Here is a 20,682-nt window from a genome sequence, read left to right as displayed (position 1 = left end):
GAAAAGCTGCGTCCACTTACCCTGCTTCATTTTTTCGTATTATATAGTTACTTTGTTACCTTCTGCATTTATTGCTTTAATTTTTCATAAAACATAAGAAAATTATTTCTCAAAATCCATGATTTGTTGAAAAATATATATCATATGAAGACACTAGCTTGGAACTCTTAAATGTGAACTGCACCTCTAAAGCTGGACATTAACCAATCATTAAAATTTTGCTTTTATAGTTTTCTTTATTTTAACTAGTTCTGTGCAGTGAGATCATTTATTGAAGTCTTAAATTTTTTTCTTCTTAAATTATTTTCTTTCTTCCATTACATGCAGGAAGCCTCAATTTGTTGGGTCCTACACTTCAGAGTACTTTATGAATCTAAGAGTTAGCCTGAATGATACTTCCATTTTTTATTTTGATTTTCCTAAACTGTGCTGCTAAATAGATTATGCTAGGTGACCTGGAGTAGAAAGAAAGAGAGCAGAATACTTTTGAGAATCAGCAAGGAGTAGAAGCAAGTAAAAGCAAGAATCCATCATATTGAGGATGAGGCAGAAATTTCTACCAGTTAGTAGGGAAATCTGGTCCTTGGAAGTCTCTTGAGGAGTGGCAGGATAACAGCCATAGACTAGTTGAAGGGTGCATTGGGTGATGGATTGAACCCTAGCTCTTGGGCTCCAGCTTCTGCAAAGATGACCTTACTTCAAAGAATTAATACTGGCTTGAACAATAAGAATGGCAGAAGCAGCTGTGATGAAATGGAAGTTTGATTCAGCAAGAAAGAATCCAGACACTGGCATGATTTTGAGTAGAAAAGGTCCCTATAATACTGAAATGGTAATTTTCCCACAAGATCAGTATCTTGGAGATGGAAAATAAATTTAAATGTAGGAAAATGTAGAACTGAATGTTTCTTGAACACCTGAGTTTGTGGACGAAGATTCTCAAATGTTCCTTCATGTCTCCTCTTATCAGATTTTCAGAACACAGATTTCTAGCATCTTTTGGTAGTTTTTTTGAATACAGATTTCTATTATCTAAAGGAAAAAGTCTTTGAGTAATGTTGTGATGCTCAATCACTTGAAATATATGTACTGCTAATATAAATGGAATTTAAAGTTTTTTGATGTATTCTTATTTTCTTCATGTCAAAACTTCCAAGTCATGTAATTTTAATTAAAATAGTGAGATTCAGATATCTGTCTTCCATCTGGAAAACTTTTGACAATGCATTTTTCTAAGCATGGCCAAATTCAACAAAAGAATGCCCAAATTTAGTGCTCTCCTTGTTTTCTTGACTTGATCCTCTTTAGTCTTGTTCCAACCAAGCAGATTCACGTTAAAATCGTGACAGAGAATGTCACCCCTATGTTAAAAGCTCTTCAAGCACTGCCCAACTCACCCTGGCTGAAAGCCCAGGTCTTGCAATGGTCTACAAGGCTCTCCATGATCTCAGTCCACTGCTACCTTCTTTCCCTAGAGCTCACTTGGTTCCAGCTACGCCTGTCCCCTCGCTGTTGGCCAAATACACGGAGCACAGTACTACCTAAGGAAGCTTGCCTTTGCTAGTCCCTCTGCCTGGAGGTCTCTTCCCTGATTTATCCTCATATCCAGCTCTGCTACCTACTAGCTGTGATCTGGAGCAAATTACCTAATCTTCTGTACCTCATTTTCCCAACTCTAAAATGAGGAAAATAATAGTCCTCTGAAGTGTTATTGGGAGGATTAAATTGAGTTAACACGTATAAATGCTTGGAATAATGTGTGGCATAGAGTGAATGCTATATAAGTACTTGTTAGTATAATTTGTACTAAAAGCCCCAGCAGGTGTTTGGATTAGCTGCTCACCCTTCATAAAACCAAGATCCAAAGTAGTATTTATAAGACACCTTGATACATTTCTGAATTCTCAGATGCAAATTAACTTGATTCTCAGAGGTTGAAACGATTCCAACATAAATTATGATTGTTTACAAACCTACACTATTGGAAGGTTTCAACAAATGCATATACAGCTAACCCTTTGCTCACTAGTGTTTGCTGCAGGCAACTGCAATGACAGCAGGCTCCTGCTCCCATCCAGGCCCGGGAACACCCGAAGTCCTTCTCAGACATGGAGATACGTGGGGAATCGTCTTCCATATAGATTTAGACCCAAGCACATTTTAGGTGGGACCAATCATTTGAATAGTAAACACAGCATGGGGTGGTAAAAATAGCTCCAAATATTAAGCCAGAGATGTGGATTTGTATATCAGCTCTGCAACTGTACTTCTGCGGGTATGAGCAAGCGAGTTACTTATCCATTCTGAGACTCACTTTCCTCAGCTGTGAAATCGCAGCTAATGCTTACTAAGTTTATTTTTCAGAGCTGTTGAGAGAACTTAATGAGATAATGTGCATTTAAATGCATTGTTAATCTCTATATTGTTAATAATAACAATAAAATGTGTTCAGTACTTAACCACACACCATACCATGCACTGCAGTAAATGTCTTACAAAAATTGTTTAACTCTCAGCAATTTTTTGTCCTATGTACTATGATTCTCTTCATCATTAGATGAAACAATCTTTGAGAGAATTCAAGTAACCCGTAATTTTAAAAAATGTTAAGATATCCATACACTAACATCTTTTCCAATTTTTGAGTCTCAATTATATTAGATATCACAAAATCCTCTCTATTCAAAGTAATTGATATTGCAAAATAACTCATACTTATTTATCAACATACAAAAATTGTAACTCTTGTCTAGATCTTATTTGAAGTTGTGTACTAATAATACAGTAACTTGCCATAAGAGATTTGGGGGAAATAATTAAACTGAGATTTTCTATCCGATGAATACGATAAAGTGTTCTCTCTTTTGTGAGAAAGCAGAGAGCTAGCTTTTAAAGATTTCTTTCATAGACATGCTGCTCAGATTTTTAGACTGGCTTTTATGTGGAATATGTATACATAATTTTTCTGAGCACATTTTACCAATAGCCAATATGATATCACAGTGTGCATCATAATTCATTGAATGGGGGAGCAGAAACAACAGAAAACAAAGAAATGAGTACCCTTTTCCGAGTCTTCTCCTTCAGGAACGGCCGGATCACGGTGTACAGGGCATGGATATACCAAGGCTGATTGACGAAGTGAATTCCTCCAAATCGTGCTGGGAAGCTATCCTTGAGTAACATGGAGGGAAAAAAAAATCAAGCTTTAACATATTGAGAAGATTCAGGGAAGGTCATATTGTATGCAAGTTCTTTATTCCATCTGTTTAAATGAGATTATCTGTAAAAAAGGGGTAGAATGAAGGGAGAACCTCACCTTACTAAACACTTCCCTTTTCATACAGTACCTGGAGCAAGGTGCAATAACAGCAAATTCTTCTCAAGAGTTGTTAATAAGAATTGCAGCATTTTTAGGAGTGCTATATTTTAACCCTGCAAACTGCTAATAGTCACTGAGGGCCAAAAAATGTAAATAAAAGACATTAGAGATTTGTCAAATAACTAATCTATCTTGGAGAGATGTTTAATTTAAATTATGGATACTTAAATTAAAATGTATTTAAATTAAAACATTTTATTTAATGTCAGTGAAGTCATCTGATTTATTAGTAAGTTTGACATCAAAACTGAACTTATTCTGTACCTCATTTTATGTCCTTTATTATAAACATTCTCCTTTCCTTATTTCAACTATTAAAAAAAAAAAGAAAAGAAAACATGCTTAAGCAAAATAAACACCTAGAGTTGTAACTTAAGAAATGTGGGAGTGCTGTTTCTCTGGGTTAAATGAAAGCCAGAGCCCTCTGAGCTCACCCACACAACTTCCTCTTCAGCAGAAACTTACACTCATGTAAAGTTTGGAGTGGAAGTGATAGTTTGGATCGGAAGTGATGCAGGGTGGTTTTTCCTTCTTGTCCATTGCTACAGAGGTGCCTGTATAGCCCACTCTATAATATGAAAGGAATCCCTAAGCCCAATGAGTTGCAACATGGACTTGACAATGGAATGGATTCCACATAAATGGAACCAATTCTTGCTACTAATTTGAAATTCTACACTGAACTGACTGTAAAGGTCTTCTTTTAAAAACTAAACCACTAGAGGAATCTCTCAAGAGACATCATCAGTGATTGACATTCTGCTAGATTTTACTCAGAACATAAGAGAAACAAAAGAAAATGAACCAAAGGAATTGAAAATATAATGGATTTCTTAACTTAAATTTTCTCTTGAGCAAGGTTATCTGACGAAAAGCCTGGCATAACCCTGTTAAAATATTTTTTGGTGTTCAAGATACTTTTATGTGCTATAGCAAATTAATTAGTGGTTTTGCATATTGATTTTCAGAGTTGTTATACTTTTTTTCAAGGCAATTGTATCTCTGAGTACAACACCAATTAAAAATTTTCAAAAAATAAGTAAATTGGAAGAACTAAAGGTAAAGTATGTCTCTTTTACGTCAGTGTCTTATTTCTTTTATAAATATGTAGTTGTTATCTTCAAGAGGTTATTACAATAATAAAAATGAATCATATAGAAAGGCAGACATAGTATGTTTTAAGTTATAAAATTTTACATGCAAATAATAAAATAAATAATAAGATAAACACCCATATGCCCTCCACTCAGCCTAAGAAATAGAGCATGTTCCATAACCTTGAACTTCACTGTATTCATATTCTTTCCCCTCCCCCACATTTTAAATTTGTAAATTATAAATTCCTTGCTTACTTTATATTTTACTACGTTTGTTTGTACCCCTAAATACGTTGTTTTTAAGTGCTTAAACTTTATAAAAATGTAATCACAGTGTATATAATCTGTTGCCACACATAATTGTCTTTGAAGTTCATTGTCTTTGAGGTTTATAGGTAGCTGTAGTTAATTTTCACTGCTGTACAGTATTCCATTTTATGGTCCACCAAAATTAATTTATTTTCTTCTATTCAGGCACGATGTTTTCCAGGGCTTTGTCTGCTTGTTTTGCAATTACCAGCACTGATGCTCTGAAGACTCTCCATTCCTAGGTATGTCTTTTGTGCATATTCAAGTATATTTGTAGGGTATTTATCTACCTACAATTTATCTACAGTGTGTGTGTGTGCATGTATCTTCAACTTTACAAAATTAATGAGAGCACTTTTACCCATTCACGCCCCAAAATGCATGAAAATTCCAGTTATTCCATATATACTCACTTGGTATTATCAGTCTTTCTAATTTTTATCAATCTTCTAAATCTAAAATAGATTCTTGTGTACCTTTAATTTGCTTGTTTCTCGGTCTTTGTTCAATTTATATGATTCCATAATTAACAATATTGTGTAATATCCTAAATACTTTATAGATATGGATTTCATTTTCGAGTCCTTGAGGGTCTGAAATTGTTGTTTGCTGTCCCTGCTGAGTTCAGCCTGGAGTCTTATTTCTGGCAAACTCCTATTTGGATAAAATTAATGGCTTCAGGATGCCTTTCTTCAAAAGAAGATCTATTAGATTTTCTTAGGTGCCTCTTCCGACTGTAAAGTGTATATTCAAATAAAAATCTCAGACTCTAATGAGATAATTGTAACCTCAGGTTACCAGGGGAAACTGTTATCATCATTATTAATACTGTTCTTATTATTACAATTATTACTTTTCTACCTGAATATGGGGGCTCAAGAAGCATCTCCCTGAAGGTCTCCTGGGCAGCAGGTATTTTCTAGCATATCCTTTCCCTGAAGATGTAGTCCTAGGAGGGCTTTATGTCCAGGCAAACAGTATTCTCTAAACCTCTAGGTCCTGTGGAGTCTCCAAAGCTACCCAAGCTCATCTACTCTCCTGGCCTCCAACAGACTGCTGTATGTGTTTGCCTCTGGGAGACTTGTCACATGTTCCTGAAAGTTCAGCAATATATCTGGAAGAATTTTTATTGTGATTTTTCCAGCATCTTAGTGTTTCATGGCAGAAAGATCTTTAAGAATTTTTATCCTACTGCACTGCCTGAAGTAGAATCACCTAGTACGCTTTTTTAATATTCCTTGTAGTGTAAAATTAGTTTTCGTTTTTGACTAAATTAAATGCTTAACATTTTTCCAAGTAAAGTCACATTCTGAGGTACTGGGAGTTAGGACTTCAGTATTAACATTTGGAGGGACACAATAAGATCCCTTAGGATTTCGCTCAGGCAGCAGCTCCTTCTAGTCTTTTCTCTCACTTCTCACTCTACTGCTCTCTCGTGCCATTTCCAACACAGCACCAAAGGTCTTCATTGCACTGGCTACATCCCCCAAGCTTGTGTCTTTATTTGTCTGCCTCTCCCACTAGGTTGTGAGCTCTCTGAGGGCTGAGATCATGTCTCCATATGGTGTATTGACCCTTGGCTTGGCATCTATTCAATTTACTTCATGCCTGCCCCTACATGGCAGGTTTTGGAAGGCTAAAAATGCAGCTCTGTAACCAGGGTTCTGAGTGGAATGCACTCGAGCAAGATTTGAAGGGCAGAAGGGAGGCGAGAGTCACTTTCCTGCACGAGTGGCAGCCGATAAGTAAGCTCTTAGAGGCAAGATTGTGTGCAGCAGTGGCTGGGTCTCATCTTCTGCTTCGTAGGTGCTCCTTGGAAGGGTGAGAAGCCCTGAAGAGCAGCAGTGAGGGTGGAAGCAGGAGTTTCTTGACCTAAAGCCAAGCATTCAGTAGGTGCCCTCTCCAGCTCCTATTCCTGCAGCTCTTCCACTAAGGGTTTAAGGACCTAACTCTCCACATTAAATGATCTTTTCACTGAACTATCTTGAGAGATTTCCGTTTTGTGCAGTGAATGCTGAGCTACACTGTGTCTGACTCATCCTTATATCCCCAGAATCTTGAAAGCCTGGGTGGTGGTGAGGAGGGGGCAAGGAGCAGACTGGAGTTTTAAATGTTTATTGAACAGAATAGGCGCAGATACTTACTATTTAAGTAAACTATCTTATCTGTGGGATAACATCCTTATCTATGAAATGGGAACAACATGTAGCAGGATTGCCAATTTCTAACCCAAGTGCTAATTATTGAGCACAGTCTTTAGGTACTGGGCTTAACTTTCACTCCTCACTGTACAAATGTGGAAAAGACCACGGAAGTATTTTCATAATGTAGTTTCATGGGCAGTTGAATGGCCCCAAATAACTCTACATAACATAAAATAATAATCAAGATAACAGCAACAATATACAATATGCCAATCATTGACTCTGCTAGATTCAGTGCTCTTCACTGGAGGGAATGAGAAAGAAAGTGCTCTGCAATTAGGGAGAATACAACCAGGATGGATTGAAAAAGGTAATAGAAGTTCCACCTTCTAAAAGTTCTTGCAGATTCACCCTGCTCCCATTCATTTCATCCTGGAGCAGAGCGCCGTGTGCCGGATTCAGAGAACGTTTTGCTTGAATGCTTCAGTTAATGGAAAGTTGACCTGCTAAGCCTCTAGTAGACTTCACCATTTCTCCAAGCCTCTGTTGACCTTAGACTCAAATAAATATTCTTCTTTTGGAAAAGATGGGTCTGAATATATCTCTGGTGTGCAATACATAGGTTACTTAAGAGTTGACTGCTGTTGCAAACAATTACAAAATGAAGGTCAGTCAAAGTAAAGCCTCCACCTTCTCTTACTGGCACCATAGACATATATATAGTGATCTATTATTCATTACATTATTCATATATTTCTAACAAAAAATATGTTTGCCTTACATATCTAGCTATTCAAGAAACAAATATGGGGAAATATGAACTATTTGCATAATTATTCGTTATCTATTTAGTTTTGAAGGATATATTAAAATTATGTGTTAAGAGAATACTATTAACAACTAACATGAGACTTAGGAACAAAATAATTGACAGGGTGGGCCACGGTGGCTCAGCAGGCAGGAATGCTTGCCTGTGATGCCAGAGGACCTGGGTTCGATTCCCGGTGCCTGCCCATGTAAAAAATAAGAAATAAAAAAAATAAAAATTGACAAAATTCTGGATAAACCAGGGTACACTTGTAGCCACAAGTCAGAGCAGACATACTTGTCTATGAGACTTAAATCCACAATTCTGATCTTGTTTCACCAGTAAAACCGTCTCCTCCTCAATGTTTAGGGCTGGTAGACTGATACTGCATTAAGGAGTATCCTAAAGGCAGAAATTATAGTGTAACCCATCCAGTCATCTATTTGGATGCTTTGGTATTGTTTTTCTTTTGCTTTTGTTGAAACAGTTCTAACACCTAGGTGCACTGCTGCAAAATATATAGTGATAATATGTCCTACTTAATACCTAGAAATTGCACCTCTAACTGTATAACTCTACGTCTGGTTATTCTGAAATCCCAAATACCATTATTTTGTGATTTTTTTAGTATAGATATAAAGATGTCTATTGTAGAACCAACAAAAAAGATGATAAAAAATGTCACTCATAACTTTACAAAAGAGGGACAAAAGCAATATTCTAATCATGTCAGTGAATCCACAGATTTATTTTTCCAGTTAGGTCTTACACAGAAGAAATGAAACTATATGTAGCAGTCTGGAATTATGATAATAATTATTTACAATGTCTCAAGGGTGCACACCACAAATAACATTACTCTATGTAAGAGCGTGCCTTGGCACAGAAAGCAGAAAATGATTATTGTAGCAGCTGGAACTATTGGCTTCCTCAGTAACATGACCATTAGTTTCTTTCCAATGTGTTTAAACTTATTAAGCTCACCTGCCCTGATGTGCTAATCATACCATGTTTCACACATGTCTTTTGAGGGTATCCTTTCTAGAAGTTACGTAGTATTTGAATGTCTTATGTCCCTCTCTAAGAAGGTGAATTAGCTATTTGTATGCATGTCTCAGCCATCTTTTAGAAGGTTAGGATTCCTAATTTGAGTTAATCCCCTCCAAGTCCCAAAGCATTGCCCCCACCCTGTATAACTGCCTTTCTGTGCAGGGTCTGAGATTGAAAAGATTACAACTATAGTGTGATCCCACATATTCTGTCTCCTCAAATGGTAGAGAGACAGAGCTAGGCGGGTCATTCAAATGCTTTCACGAGGGAAACAAGGAATTGCATCAAAGCATTTAACTAGTGCCCTCTGCCAAATTGAGAAGAGACGGCCAGGAAACTATTTAATTACAGATAATTGGACTGCCCCTTTCCGTGCCTCTCTCATAACTGGTAATGAGCTATATGTAAATGAATGCAAATAACAGATTGAAAACAAAGGGTCTTGACCCTTGTACAGAAGCAAGAGTTTAAATTGGGTTTGTATACATGCAAGAGAAAGCTCCATCTCTCTCCTCTAACTTTTAACTGCTTGTTAAAACCTCAAGCTACCCAGATAGACACAAAATAAAGAAACCTGATTAAATGCAAAGAAATATACAGAAGCAAAATTTCATACAGACACAAGTAATTGCCCTGACCTATAGAGAAAAAACAATGACTAACATTTTCTACAACCAGTTTATTTAACACTTAAGCATTAGTCATCAGAGAAAAGATTTTAAAGATTAATTGAATGGTTATAAAACATGAATGGTTATTAAACATGGATAGTCCATTCTCACTGCAGGAAACAAGCCAGTCCGCAATGATATATCATATTATATCTCAAAGTAAATATTTTGCAAGTCCTTCTATTTATGACAATTTCTGAAAGCAAAATTGATATAAACCACATATTCAACTTTTCATGATTCCTCAGCAAATAGTGTTTAAATTTTAATGTGTTCTTAGAAAGTAGCATGACATTATCAAGATAGATCACTTAAAAGAGTAATTAAAAATATATTTAAAGGGTGGTGCAATTGTAATTGAGTGGCAAAATTCTCGCCTGCCATGCCAGAGACCTGGGTTTGATTCCCGGAGCCTGCTCAACGGAAAAAAGAAAATAGATTAAAAAAGTGACATTAATTTTTCACTACTACGTAGCATTGTTGGTAAAATGTTTTTAGAATTTTTAGTGTTAGATATATTTTTGAATGATTTTGCCCCCCAAAAGTTAAAATCCTTAATCTAAATATGAACTAAGATGTAGAAAACATTTTAGATTAAATTCTTAAATTTGAAAATTAACCTTCTGGGTTTGCACTTACATGCTTTACAGTGCCTGGTTATTTTTAAGAGCTTTGGCAGATAGATGTCTGCCACTGCATAAATAGTCTACCAGGATGACAGGTGTGGTAACACATGTGGTCAATAGAATGTGCCCCACCCAAAGGCAAATACGAGTTATTTCTATTGAAAAAAAAATAGCCATTTCCCACAACATCAGTAGTTGGCTGAAGAAGACTTCATGGCACATGAGTCCTGATAAATCTCTCCTTGGCCCTGCCACTCTCCTTCCATGGAACTTGGTTCCCGTTAGAGTGATATGCTAGCTTTGCTCTTTGTCACTTCCGTCTGAGGGCCCTCTATTGTGGGTAGGTGTGGGGTGGGCAGTGTTTCAAAGTTAATTAGAAATGATGCCCAAGTACAATAATATTGCCCAATATTCTTCTTTACAGAAGGCTTGGAAGGACACTATTTTCTGGGAAATCACAAGGAACACAGCTCTCAATACAAATTACTAGGAAAACTGCCATAGGATTGTAGGGTACTCAGGCATGGTGTTCTTTGACTTGTGCATAGACATGTGCTTTCAAGGGAGCAGATCGCACACCATCTTGAAGTGGAAAGATTTGCTGGCATAGCTTTGGTGGTTCTACAACCAGCATCTATTGTTTGGGCTGGGATAATTTTTCCACTTCCTTGCAAAACGACCAGAAGGAATCTTCTCAGGCCACTCAGCACATGGTGGTGGCTAGGACTGCTCCAATTTATGGAGCTATAAACGCTGAGAAAGGAGAGGAGTAATCCTTTCCTCACCCAAGATGACACATAATTATCACGTGCCTGCCTGAGAATAAGAGTTTTGTGCTATTATCATTGTTGAAATCTAAATGTAGACTTATCACTTCCAAACGTTTAAATTCTTTACAATCTTGAAACACAGTTGTTCATTTTTAACCTGCAAAGAATAACCTCATTTACTCTCTCACAACTAAATAACCCCTTGCACATAGCAATTATATGCTGATTCCACAAGGAAAACACAATGTTTCTCCATCCTTTTTACTTTTTCTGGCATGTTTTGAACACTTGCATTGAAGTGTTCTATAATACTTTTTGTTTTTCTTTTTCTTATTTTATTTTTTATTTATTAATAAAAATAAAAATTAAATTAAATAAATTAAATTTATTTTAATTTTAAATCCATATGTTTTACTCATCTGTCCATAAGGTAGATAAAAGTATCAGACACATGGTTTTCACAATCGCACAGTCACATTGCAAAAGCTATATCATTATACAATCATCTTCAAAAAACATGGCTACTGGAACAAAGCTCTGTATTTTCTGTCTCCAGTGATAAATCTACTTCTATTAGATAGATGTGTCCCTGTTGGCACACAAACTCCTGTACCTCCCTCCCAGATGCATATATGAAGTTACCACTTGGACCAGAAAGATTATTATAGAACAAAACAGACAAGAGAGAACACCAGGGCTGTATGATCAGAGTCTCTGAAAAGTGGGCAATAGAACTGACCAGCCTAGACTAAAATCTCAGGTTTATCCTACATCCCCACAAATCAGTATTTTGTCCTTACTTTCTTGCATCCAAAGTTGAGCACTTGGCGCTAGCTAACTGCCCGTCAAGTACAAGCTAAGAGTTCTGGACAGACCCTGGAACACAATGGTGGTGGATCTGTATGAATGTAACTCTATACCCAGAAAAAACTGATGTCACACTGATGACTTGGTGGCATCAATTTTGCCTATGGAGGCTAACCTCTAGATCTGGGGTATAGTAAAACATAGACAACTTAAAGTAAAATAATACATAAAATATTCTCACTTTGAAGAGCTTTTCCTAGCCTAAGTGCTTTCCCAAAGTAAAACCGACAACAGAAACTCAGTTTAAACATATTTAATCATTGTATAAACTCAATGGCCAAGAAGAGCTCTCTTTTGTGGGCAAAATAAATGATGTCATCTCACTGGCTACTTTTTCTGTTAGAGAAGGTTGATAATGGATTGAAGCAAATCACAGCCACACAGACTTAACATAAAGACACCAGGCTACTGCTGTGTGCCTGGATATGCTGAAAGTGAGACAGCTTGGAGAACATGACACGAAGCCGTTTTCACACCCACATAACCCACTAAGTACCAATTTTAATCAAGTAGAACAGCAAGAGAGAACCCAAAGTAAGAAACACCATGGCATAATAATTTTTTATCAACTTGGTCTAAGACAGGCTCTTTTATTAAAACTGAATGCATAGCAGGGGTAACAAGCAATGGTGATGCACAAGTCTGGGTAATGGATGTTGGCAATGGCGGTGTAATATTGCAAATGTAATTAATATCACGAATAGTATATTTGCGAGGGGGTAAATGAAAAATTCTGCATTGTGTATACATTACAAAACAAGCCACATAAAAGGCAATAGAACATGTAGTGATTTTCTGTGACCTGTATTGAGTGGAGGCTGGCAGCACCCATCTCTGCATCAGCTGCAGCAGGAAGCTTCCTTTCATACTAGTAGGGTGAGCAAGCACAGCAGGAGCAGATGAGGCTCCTGCTTGGCTCTCAGCATACTTTAGATAATGCATATTGAAGGGTGCTGATGTTCTTAGAGTCAAATGGCCAAGGGATAGTTAAGCAGCAGAACATCTATTAGAGGAATCAAAAAGAGGAAATCATAGTAAAAATCAGATTAAAGTCCTTAAATGGATATTTCTGCACACTCCTGTATATCGTCAGGAGTCTGAAACCAGCCAAGGTTGTTTGTAATGATGAAACTCAATGCTGTGAAGGTTCAGCAAGAGAGACACTGCACTCCTCTGCTAAGGAAATATAAATTGATAAAACATTCCTGGAACTTCAAAATGCACTCTTTATGTCCCCCAGTACTGCTTGTAGATATCAATTCTAAGGAAATTATCATTAATTTGTGCCAAGTTTTATGCAACACTGAAATCAATTTAAATTAATTCAACAAAACAGTGAATAAATGAATAATGTATTTATAATATAATCTATTAAAGAGCCATTAAAATTGTATTTTCAAAGAATTCTGAAGGACAAAGCATAATCAAGATATAATATTAAGCTAAGAATTCAGAAAGAGAATTTCCAACTTATTTAAAAACTGAGTATAAAAGACCAGAAAAATACATCAACATATTAACTAACTAACCCTGTGCAATGGAATAGCAGATGACTTTTATTTTATTCTTCGCACATTTCATATTTTTCAAACTTTCTGAAATGACCATGGGCCATGCACACACACATAAATATGTATAATACTAAAAACCCCTTATACTTTAAAAAAATCAAAATGACAATATAGCACTCATAAGTTTCAATTCGATTAAACAAACATTTACTGAAAACTTCTCAAGGCAAGACGTATGTAAGGGGAAAGTGAAGCAACCAGAGTCTTTAAAGAAGGAGAAGAAAACATGAAAAAGCAAGGAAATCAAATTTCCATAAGGTGTCATGAACTTCTAAGGAAAGAAAGAATGACAGATTGGTGATAAAAGCCCGAAGGATAAAGAAGGAATTCACAGAACAAATGGTATTGGGGATGGGCCCAGGCATCAGTGAGGCCAAGTAGGTGTGGGTGTCACAGGGAGAAGGAGCCCCAGGAGCACAGATGGGATTTTAATGCAACCACATTAAGGTGGGTCATTCTGTCTCAAATTCTTAAAATAATTAGAATTTTAGTTTAATTTTAGTTTTGTGGTATTTTTTAGATGGTCTAGTAATGTATGAGACAGATGTCCATTGTATTAGTTAGGGTTCTCTAGAGAAACAGAATCAACAGGGAACACTCGCAAATACAAAATTCATAAAAGTGTCTCACGTGACCGCGAGAACACAGAGTCCAAAATCCTCAGGGCAGGCTGTAAAGCCGATGATTCCGATGGAGGGTCTGGATGAACTCCATGGGAGAGGCTCACCAGCTGAAGCAGGAAGAGAGCCTGTCTCTTCTGAATCCTCCTTAAAAGGCTTCCAATGATTACATTAAACATCACTCATTGCAGAAGACACTCCCCTTTGGCTGATTACAAATGGAATCAGCTGTGGGTGCAGCTGACGTGATCATGATTTAATTCTACAAAATGTCCTCATTGCAACAGACAAGCCAGCACTTGTCCAACCAGACAAATAGGTACCACCACTTGGCCAAGCTGACCATGACATTCATGAACACATGAACCTGACCATGACATTCATACGCCAGACCCTCTGTCATGCCCACCCCAATTGGGAGCAGGGACATGACAATGGAAGGGAGGGAGAGGCCAGGACTAGTATAAGACTTGGTAACCTCTGGGCAGAAGGGTGGGGGCCATGGATGTCTCTGGTGCACATGTTTCGAAATAGATGACAGTGATTTTATATTTTGACCCACCCTGCTTATTTGATGAAGACTTGAAAAATTCCCTCTTTATTGCTTTCAAGGAGGGAGAGACCAACAATGAAGGGAGGAGGTCGACTCTTTACAGGCAACTAGAGCCTCAATCTGAGATGTATCAGGATATAAACTATAAAAGGAAAGCAAAATACACACTATAGATGTACGTGAAAGATAGAGGCTTTGCAATATGGTAAATGATTGGCTACAGCAGAGGCAGAGGAGAGGAAGCATAGAGCAGGTTGCTAAATTTTAATCTTGGTTGGTAGAGAAACTGTTAATGTTACTAGAGACTGAAATACAGAAAAGGGTCTTATTGTCATGTGCTGAGTTTCAAGTGTCTAGAGACCATACATGTGGAAATGTCCCCAGGTTGGGGAAGCTTAGGCTGGGTTAGAGATGGAGAAAAGCAGAAACAATCAGAGCAAAACATTCAGATTCATGAATTCTTTTAAAGACATTCCAAAATGCTATGGTCATCTGTCAATATTTAAATAATATCAATAATACACATTTTCTCCCTAATTTAAGTTTTTAACCAATGTCACAGGACATCGACTCAGGAAGAAGTTGGAGAGAAGTCCCTGCAGCCAGAGGGATATTTTCCAGGCATTTGTTAGGGCCAGCTCAGCTCTAGCAACTCCTCCCAGGACTGCCTGTGTCCATATGAGCTGTGAGGCAGTGGGCTGTAAAGATTGCTTGAGCTGGTCTAAAGATGCTGCAGGTATGTGTTCTTCAAAGTTCTCAGAAACAACAGCAGGCTGAGGCTGGGGGTGGCGGCAGCCTCCACTGCCCCACACCGCTAGTGAGGAACTCCCAGGCAGCCTCGAAACACTTTCTGTGAACTTGGGCATGCGGCCTTGTACCTCAGCTCAGCTCCTCTGGGAATTCTTACTCTCTTTCATGTATAGTTTCAGCACAACAAGGATGTTTGGACCATCAACCCCCTTAAAAATTCAGAAACCCTCAATAAGCATGTCTCCAAATACAAAAAAGAAAAAGAATTCCTATTTCAATGCTTCAGAGATTCTACTGCTGTTCGTTTCTTTTGTTCATTACAAAAATCTTAAAGATACTTATGAATTTTGGTGAATTTGAGACGATTCTAATTAAACCACCAGGAAATTCATGCGGCCTAAGTAGGATTCTTCTTCCTTTTGCTTTACCCTCTGTGACTTTATTGGCAACTCATAACCATCCAAAGTGATTCCTTAGAAGTTTTCCTTCATATTGCTGAAAGTCCTCCTATAAATTGCCTTCCTTTGAAGTAATACTCAGAAAGTTGTTGAATTTTGTAGCACATCAGTGTAGCAGAGATGTTGACGTTTCCTTATTATGCACGTCCAGTTTGCCATGACATATTGCACATTCAGTGTCTCACTCTCGTGAGTACTACAGTGGAGTTGGAGTGTTCACATTATCCTTTGATCTGCCAAATATGTATTAGCAAGCTATGGAGGCATCTCTAATTGTCCAGGCATTCACAGCAGGGCACTGCACACACCTGCAGTATTTCTTTCATCATCTCAGAATGGCATATGAAGAATAGTATAATATTTCTGGCTTAACCATATCACTAGTTGCATAAAAACCTAATGGAAGCACAGATTTTCTGAATAAGAAATGCTATTTCCAATGGTTGGTGTGGGAATGGATGTGTGTTTCAGTGGTTTAGGGATCTCTCCGGCTTCACCCTTCTTCCTCACAAATCATGAGCAGAAGTAAAAAGAGATTACATTCTTTGCCCCTCCACCCACTCTTATAGCTGTTGTTGGGGTGTATGGTTCTGGAATCAAACCCGGGTCTCCCACACGGAAGGCGGGCATTCTACCACTGAGCCACCCGTGCACTCCCACCCGCTTGATATATAATTTCACACAACTATTCTGCACCTAGCGACAAAACTGGTTCAATAACTGATCTTACATGGCGTGAACCTGAGTGATACTGGGGCAATGCGTGTCATGGTAAACACTGAACTATGTGGCTTATTTAAGCTGCTATTCTGATCTGTACTATTGTTAAAAACCCACTCTCTGCTCTTTAGAACAATGCGGCTCAACTCTGAGTTGCAATTTGTATGGTTTCTAGAGAATTTGAAGGCAAAATACAGAAAGCTATACATTTCCTTCAACATTGTCACCTTCTACACCCCTACTGCCCCCCCAAACCCCTCCCCCCCGCCCTTGCCCTCATCCACATCGTGGTAATTGGATCAGGACTTGATAAAAGTCATTTTTCTATACACTTCCAGCTCCTCCAACATTTTTCTCAGGTGTGTTCATGGTCTTGTGTGTGTATATACATGTATATCCAATGGAAACTCCCATTTTAAGGTTTATGTTTTAATTCTTTTAAAAAAATCCCTATATTTAAGCAAAGGCCACAAAATTCCTTTACATGTAGACATCAGCAAAAATTTTACTTTGAATAAATTTGTTTTTTTCTTGTTAATATTCTTTCTGATGTACAGATTAAACCAAAAAAATAAAACAAAACAACAACAAAGTTTGCAAAAGCTGCCAGAATACAATATACCTGAATTGGAATGGCTTTTATAAAGGGAATTTTAATAATTACAAGTTTAGAGTTCTAAGCCCAGGAAAACGTGCAAACTAAGGCATCCAGGGAAAGATACCTTAATTCAAGGAAAGCAGATGAGGCTAGAACACCTCTGTCAGCTAAGTCTCATGGCTGGCATCTGCTGGTCCCTTGCTCCCTGACTCCATTGCTTTCAGCCTCCATTCTTGGGGATATTCCTCACTTTGGTTCTCTGGGGCTGGCTTGCTTAACGTCTCATTGTGACATCGGACTCCAGGCATCTCCAAAGATCTGTGCCTTTGTTCTCCAAGTGTCAGCATCTGTGTCAGCATTCTCTCTGTCACTTCTGTCCTTTCTGACTCTTTCCAAAATGTTTGCTGCTTTAAAGGACTCCACCTGGAATTGGTGGAGCCATACCTCCATCTAATAATCAAAACGTCACACCCACAAGTGGGCATGTCACTTCTTCAGGGAGAGAATCTCATCAAAAGATTCTGCCCTACAGTATTGAATAAAGATTAAAAGAAAGAGCTGCTTTCACAAGATTGAATCAAGATTAAAACATGCCTTTTCTGGGGTACATAGTATTTATAAACTGGCACTGTACACCACTCCTTTTAAGGATGCAAAATAAAATACTTTCTGAATATCAGACTATGGTGTTCACTGAACTAGAAATAAAAGTTCTCGTTGAATAAGTATCTTTTTTTTATTGACTATCTTTTGGCATGGTGCTAGGAGAAGGACAAAAACTGATTTTCTTCACCTTTATTTTCCACCATTCATAAGGTAACCGTATCTACTTAAGGATTTTTTTTTCATTTTACATAGTTAGAGATTCACAGAGGAAATTGCACAAAAACATGTTCAAGGAGGTCCCACGCAACCTTCACCTGGCCTCCTCTGATGGGAGAATTCACTGTAAACTGACATTGGTACAATCCACAGAAGTTTATAAACATGCATTTGCATGTATGTGTATGTACCTGTGTGTATAGTTCTATGCAATTTTATCACCTGTGTACCTTGTCATCATCCCCTCCACACATTCAAGATACACGCCTGCTCCACTGCTGCAGGGCTCTTTCATGCTACCCCTTCATGGCCACATGCACCCTGTCTGCCTCTATCCCCAACCCTGGTAACCTGGAATCTGCTCTCCAGCTCCAGAACTGTGGAATTTCAAGAATGTTACATAACTGGAATCATATACCATGTAACATTTTAAGATTGGCCTTTCTCACTCAGCATAATTCTCTTGAGATCCATTAAAGTTGTCATGTATATCAAGGGTTTGTTCTTTTATATTGCTGAGTAGCTTTCCATGGTATGGATATACCAGAGTTTAACATTAACCCATTTCAGAACTTATGAGCTTCAGGTTTTGGTTACTATGAATTGAGCTGCTCTGAATACCTGTGTGAACATAACTTTTCATTATTCTGGCACAATTGCTTCAGAGTGCAACTGCTAGGTTGTATGGTAGTTTATGGTTCGCTTTACAAGAAACTGCCAAATATTCTCCCGAGTGGCTGTACCACCTAACATTCTAGCTAGCTATGTATGAATGATCCTATTTTTCTTCACTACATTTGGAATTGCCACTATTTTGTTTGTTTGTTTTTAGCCATTCAGATAGGTATGTGGTGATATATCATTGTGGTTTTTAATTTACCTTTCATATGACTAATGATGTTGAGCAACTTTTTATGGGTTTTATTTGCCCACTGTATGTCCTGTTCAGTAAAATTTTTTTTCACATATTTTGCTTATTTTGTAATTGAATTATTTAGCTTATTGATTTTTAGAATGTGTGTCCTTTGTCAGATATGTGGCTTGCAAATTTCCCAGCTTTTGCCTTTTTATCATCTTACCAAGGGTTTTTACTGAAGCAAACGGTTTTTATTTTGATGAAGTCCGATTATCTTTTTTTTTTTTTTTACTTTTAAGAATCATCTTTTTGTTGTCAAGTCCAAGAATGCTTTGCTATTATCCTTAGATACCAAAGACTTTCTCCTCTTTACTCCTCCTGGTTTTACAGTTTTGTGTTTTATATTTAAGTCCATGATTCATTTTAAGTTAATTTATGTACAAGATGTGAGATTTAGAGGTTCATCTTTTTGCTTATGGATGCCTAATTCTTCCAGTGCTATTTGTTGAAAAGGCTATCAGTTCTTTATTAAGTTTATTTTTCATCTTTGTCCAAAACACACTGGGCATGTGTGTGTACATGTATTTCTAACTTACTGGTTTATTCCATTGCTGTGTCTTTCCCTCTGTCACTGCCATATGCTAATATTTAGTTTTCTTATGTTTTCATTACATATAGATTTTACCAAAAAGACAAAAGAAGCCAAGCAAGATCTATTTCTTTTAGTATGCAAATTTAAAATACTTTATGAATATAATCTTTATGCTGTTTTCTGAAATATAAATAAAAGTTGCTGTTTAATTAAAGGATTCCTTCCTTGAAAAAAATCCTGCCAGATTAACTTGTTTTAAATCTTTCCATTTCACAAGCCAAGGAATATTAGTTTGAAATGTTTCTTTTAAAAATGAAGATTTCCATGCCAACATGAAAAAGACAAACCACAATCCTGAGTCAAAGGCATGTTTCAAAAAACTGAAAACAAAAAAATGAATAGGAAACAAATACAACTAAGATATGGCTAACCAAAAAATCTCTGATATTGATAAAGAATAACGAGGAAAATGTTGGTGCTTGTGATGTCCAGAGGTTCATGATATCTTGGGCAAGCCTGTCATTGCATGCTCTTATTTTATATCTGAGAAAGCTGAGGCACAGAAAGCTTGAAGACCTGCCCCTTTAAGCTGTTTGTCAAGATGGTATGGACTCCACCATAGTTTCAAATCCACTCCCAGTATAAGTGGGAAAGAGATCAAAATTCGAATATTAAATCAGAGCTAAGTACCATAAGTAGAAAATAGAAACAGTACACACACTTGAAGCATTGCCTCAACCCCTTTAAAACCAATATCTACCTTTATCATTTTCTTAGTATAGGAAAAAATTTGTTGATATATTTATTTTAAAAATATCCATTAAGGCTCATTTCGTGCCCTGCCCCTAATGATGGTAATAAGTTACCATCCCTGCTACCCGTGGGTTTTATCATCTAATTGGAAATAAAATTTTATCATAAAGCACTTTAGTGGTTTACTAATGCATAAAGTTATTTATAAAGGTGAGCATTTTCTGATTTAAAATGAAAGACTGAACACATGTATTCATCTCCCCTGCTTCTGGTACTTTATTAAAAATGATGAGAAAACAATGTTTTCTAAAGGAAATGAAACCATAAATGGTGAGAGAACTTAAGAAAAGCTCATCACTACATAAATTACTTAAAAGCATTTTTAGAATAAGAAAAGCAGATAAAAGCCTAATGGGTAAAACAGAAGCAATATGGTTTGAAAACCAGGAAACAAAGTAGGGGCTTTAAACAAAAAATGGTAGATTCAAACCAAGAGTTCAATGCAAAGCACTTGCAGGATGATAGCTGTGCAGCAAGACTAGGAAGAAATTAGATAAATTAGAAGAGAAAGTCACTGGTCTCAAAGAAGAATGGCTTTTAAAGTAATAGAAAGAATTCCTTTAATAAATATTATGGAAAGGCTACAGTAAAATATTTGTAGTAAA

At 37.1% G+C, this 20,682-nt stretch overlaps 1 protein-coding gene across 2 annotated transcripts in view; it reads right to left on the bottom strand.

Moving 5' to 3' along the window:
* CLVS2 (clavesin 2) overlaps positions 1-20,682 on the bottom strand; it is an 88,143-nt gene that overhangs the window by 17,879 nt on the left and 49,582 nt on the right. For both annotated transcript variants that reach the window (XM_077159311.1, XM_077159310.1), the window contains exon 3: positions 3,064-3,174. In XM_077159311.1, the coding sequence (XP_077015426.1) occupies positions 3,064-3,174 (111 nt within the window). The remainder of the gene's footprint in view (positions 1-3,063; positions 3,175-20,682) is intronic.

This window comes from Tamandua tetradactyla, chromosome 5 (genome assembly GCF_023851605.1).
Source record: "Tamandua tetradactyla isolate mTamTet1 chromosome 5, mTamTet1.pri, whole genome shotgun sequence".
In the NCBI taxonomy this organism is placed as follows: Eukaryota; Metazoa; Chordata; class Mammalia; order Pilosa; family Myrmecophagidae; genus Tamandua; species Tamandua tetradactyla.
The sequence above is the reverse complement of the archived record's forward strand: the minus strand, read 5'-3'. Positions and strand labels throughout refer to the sequence as shown.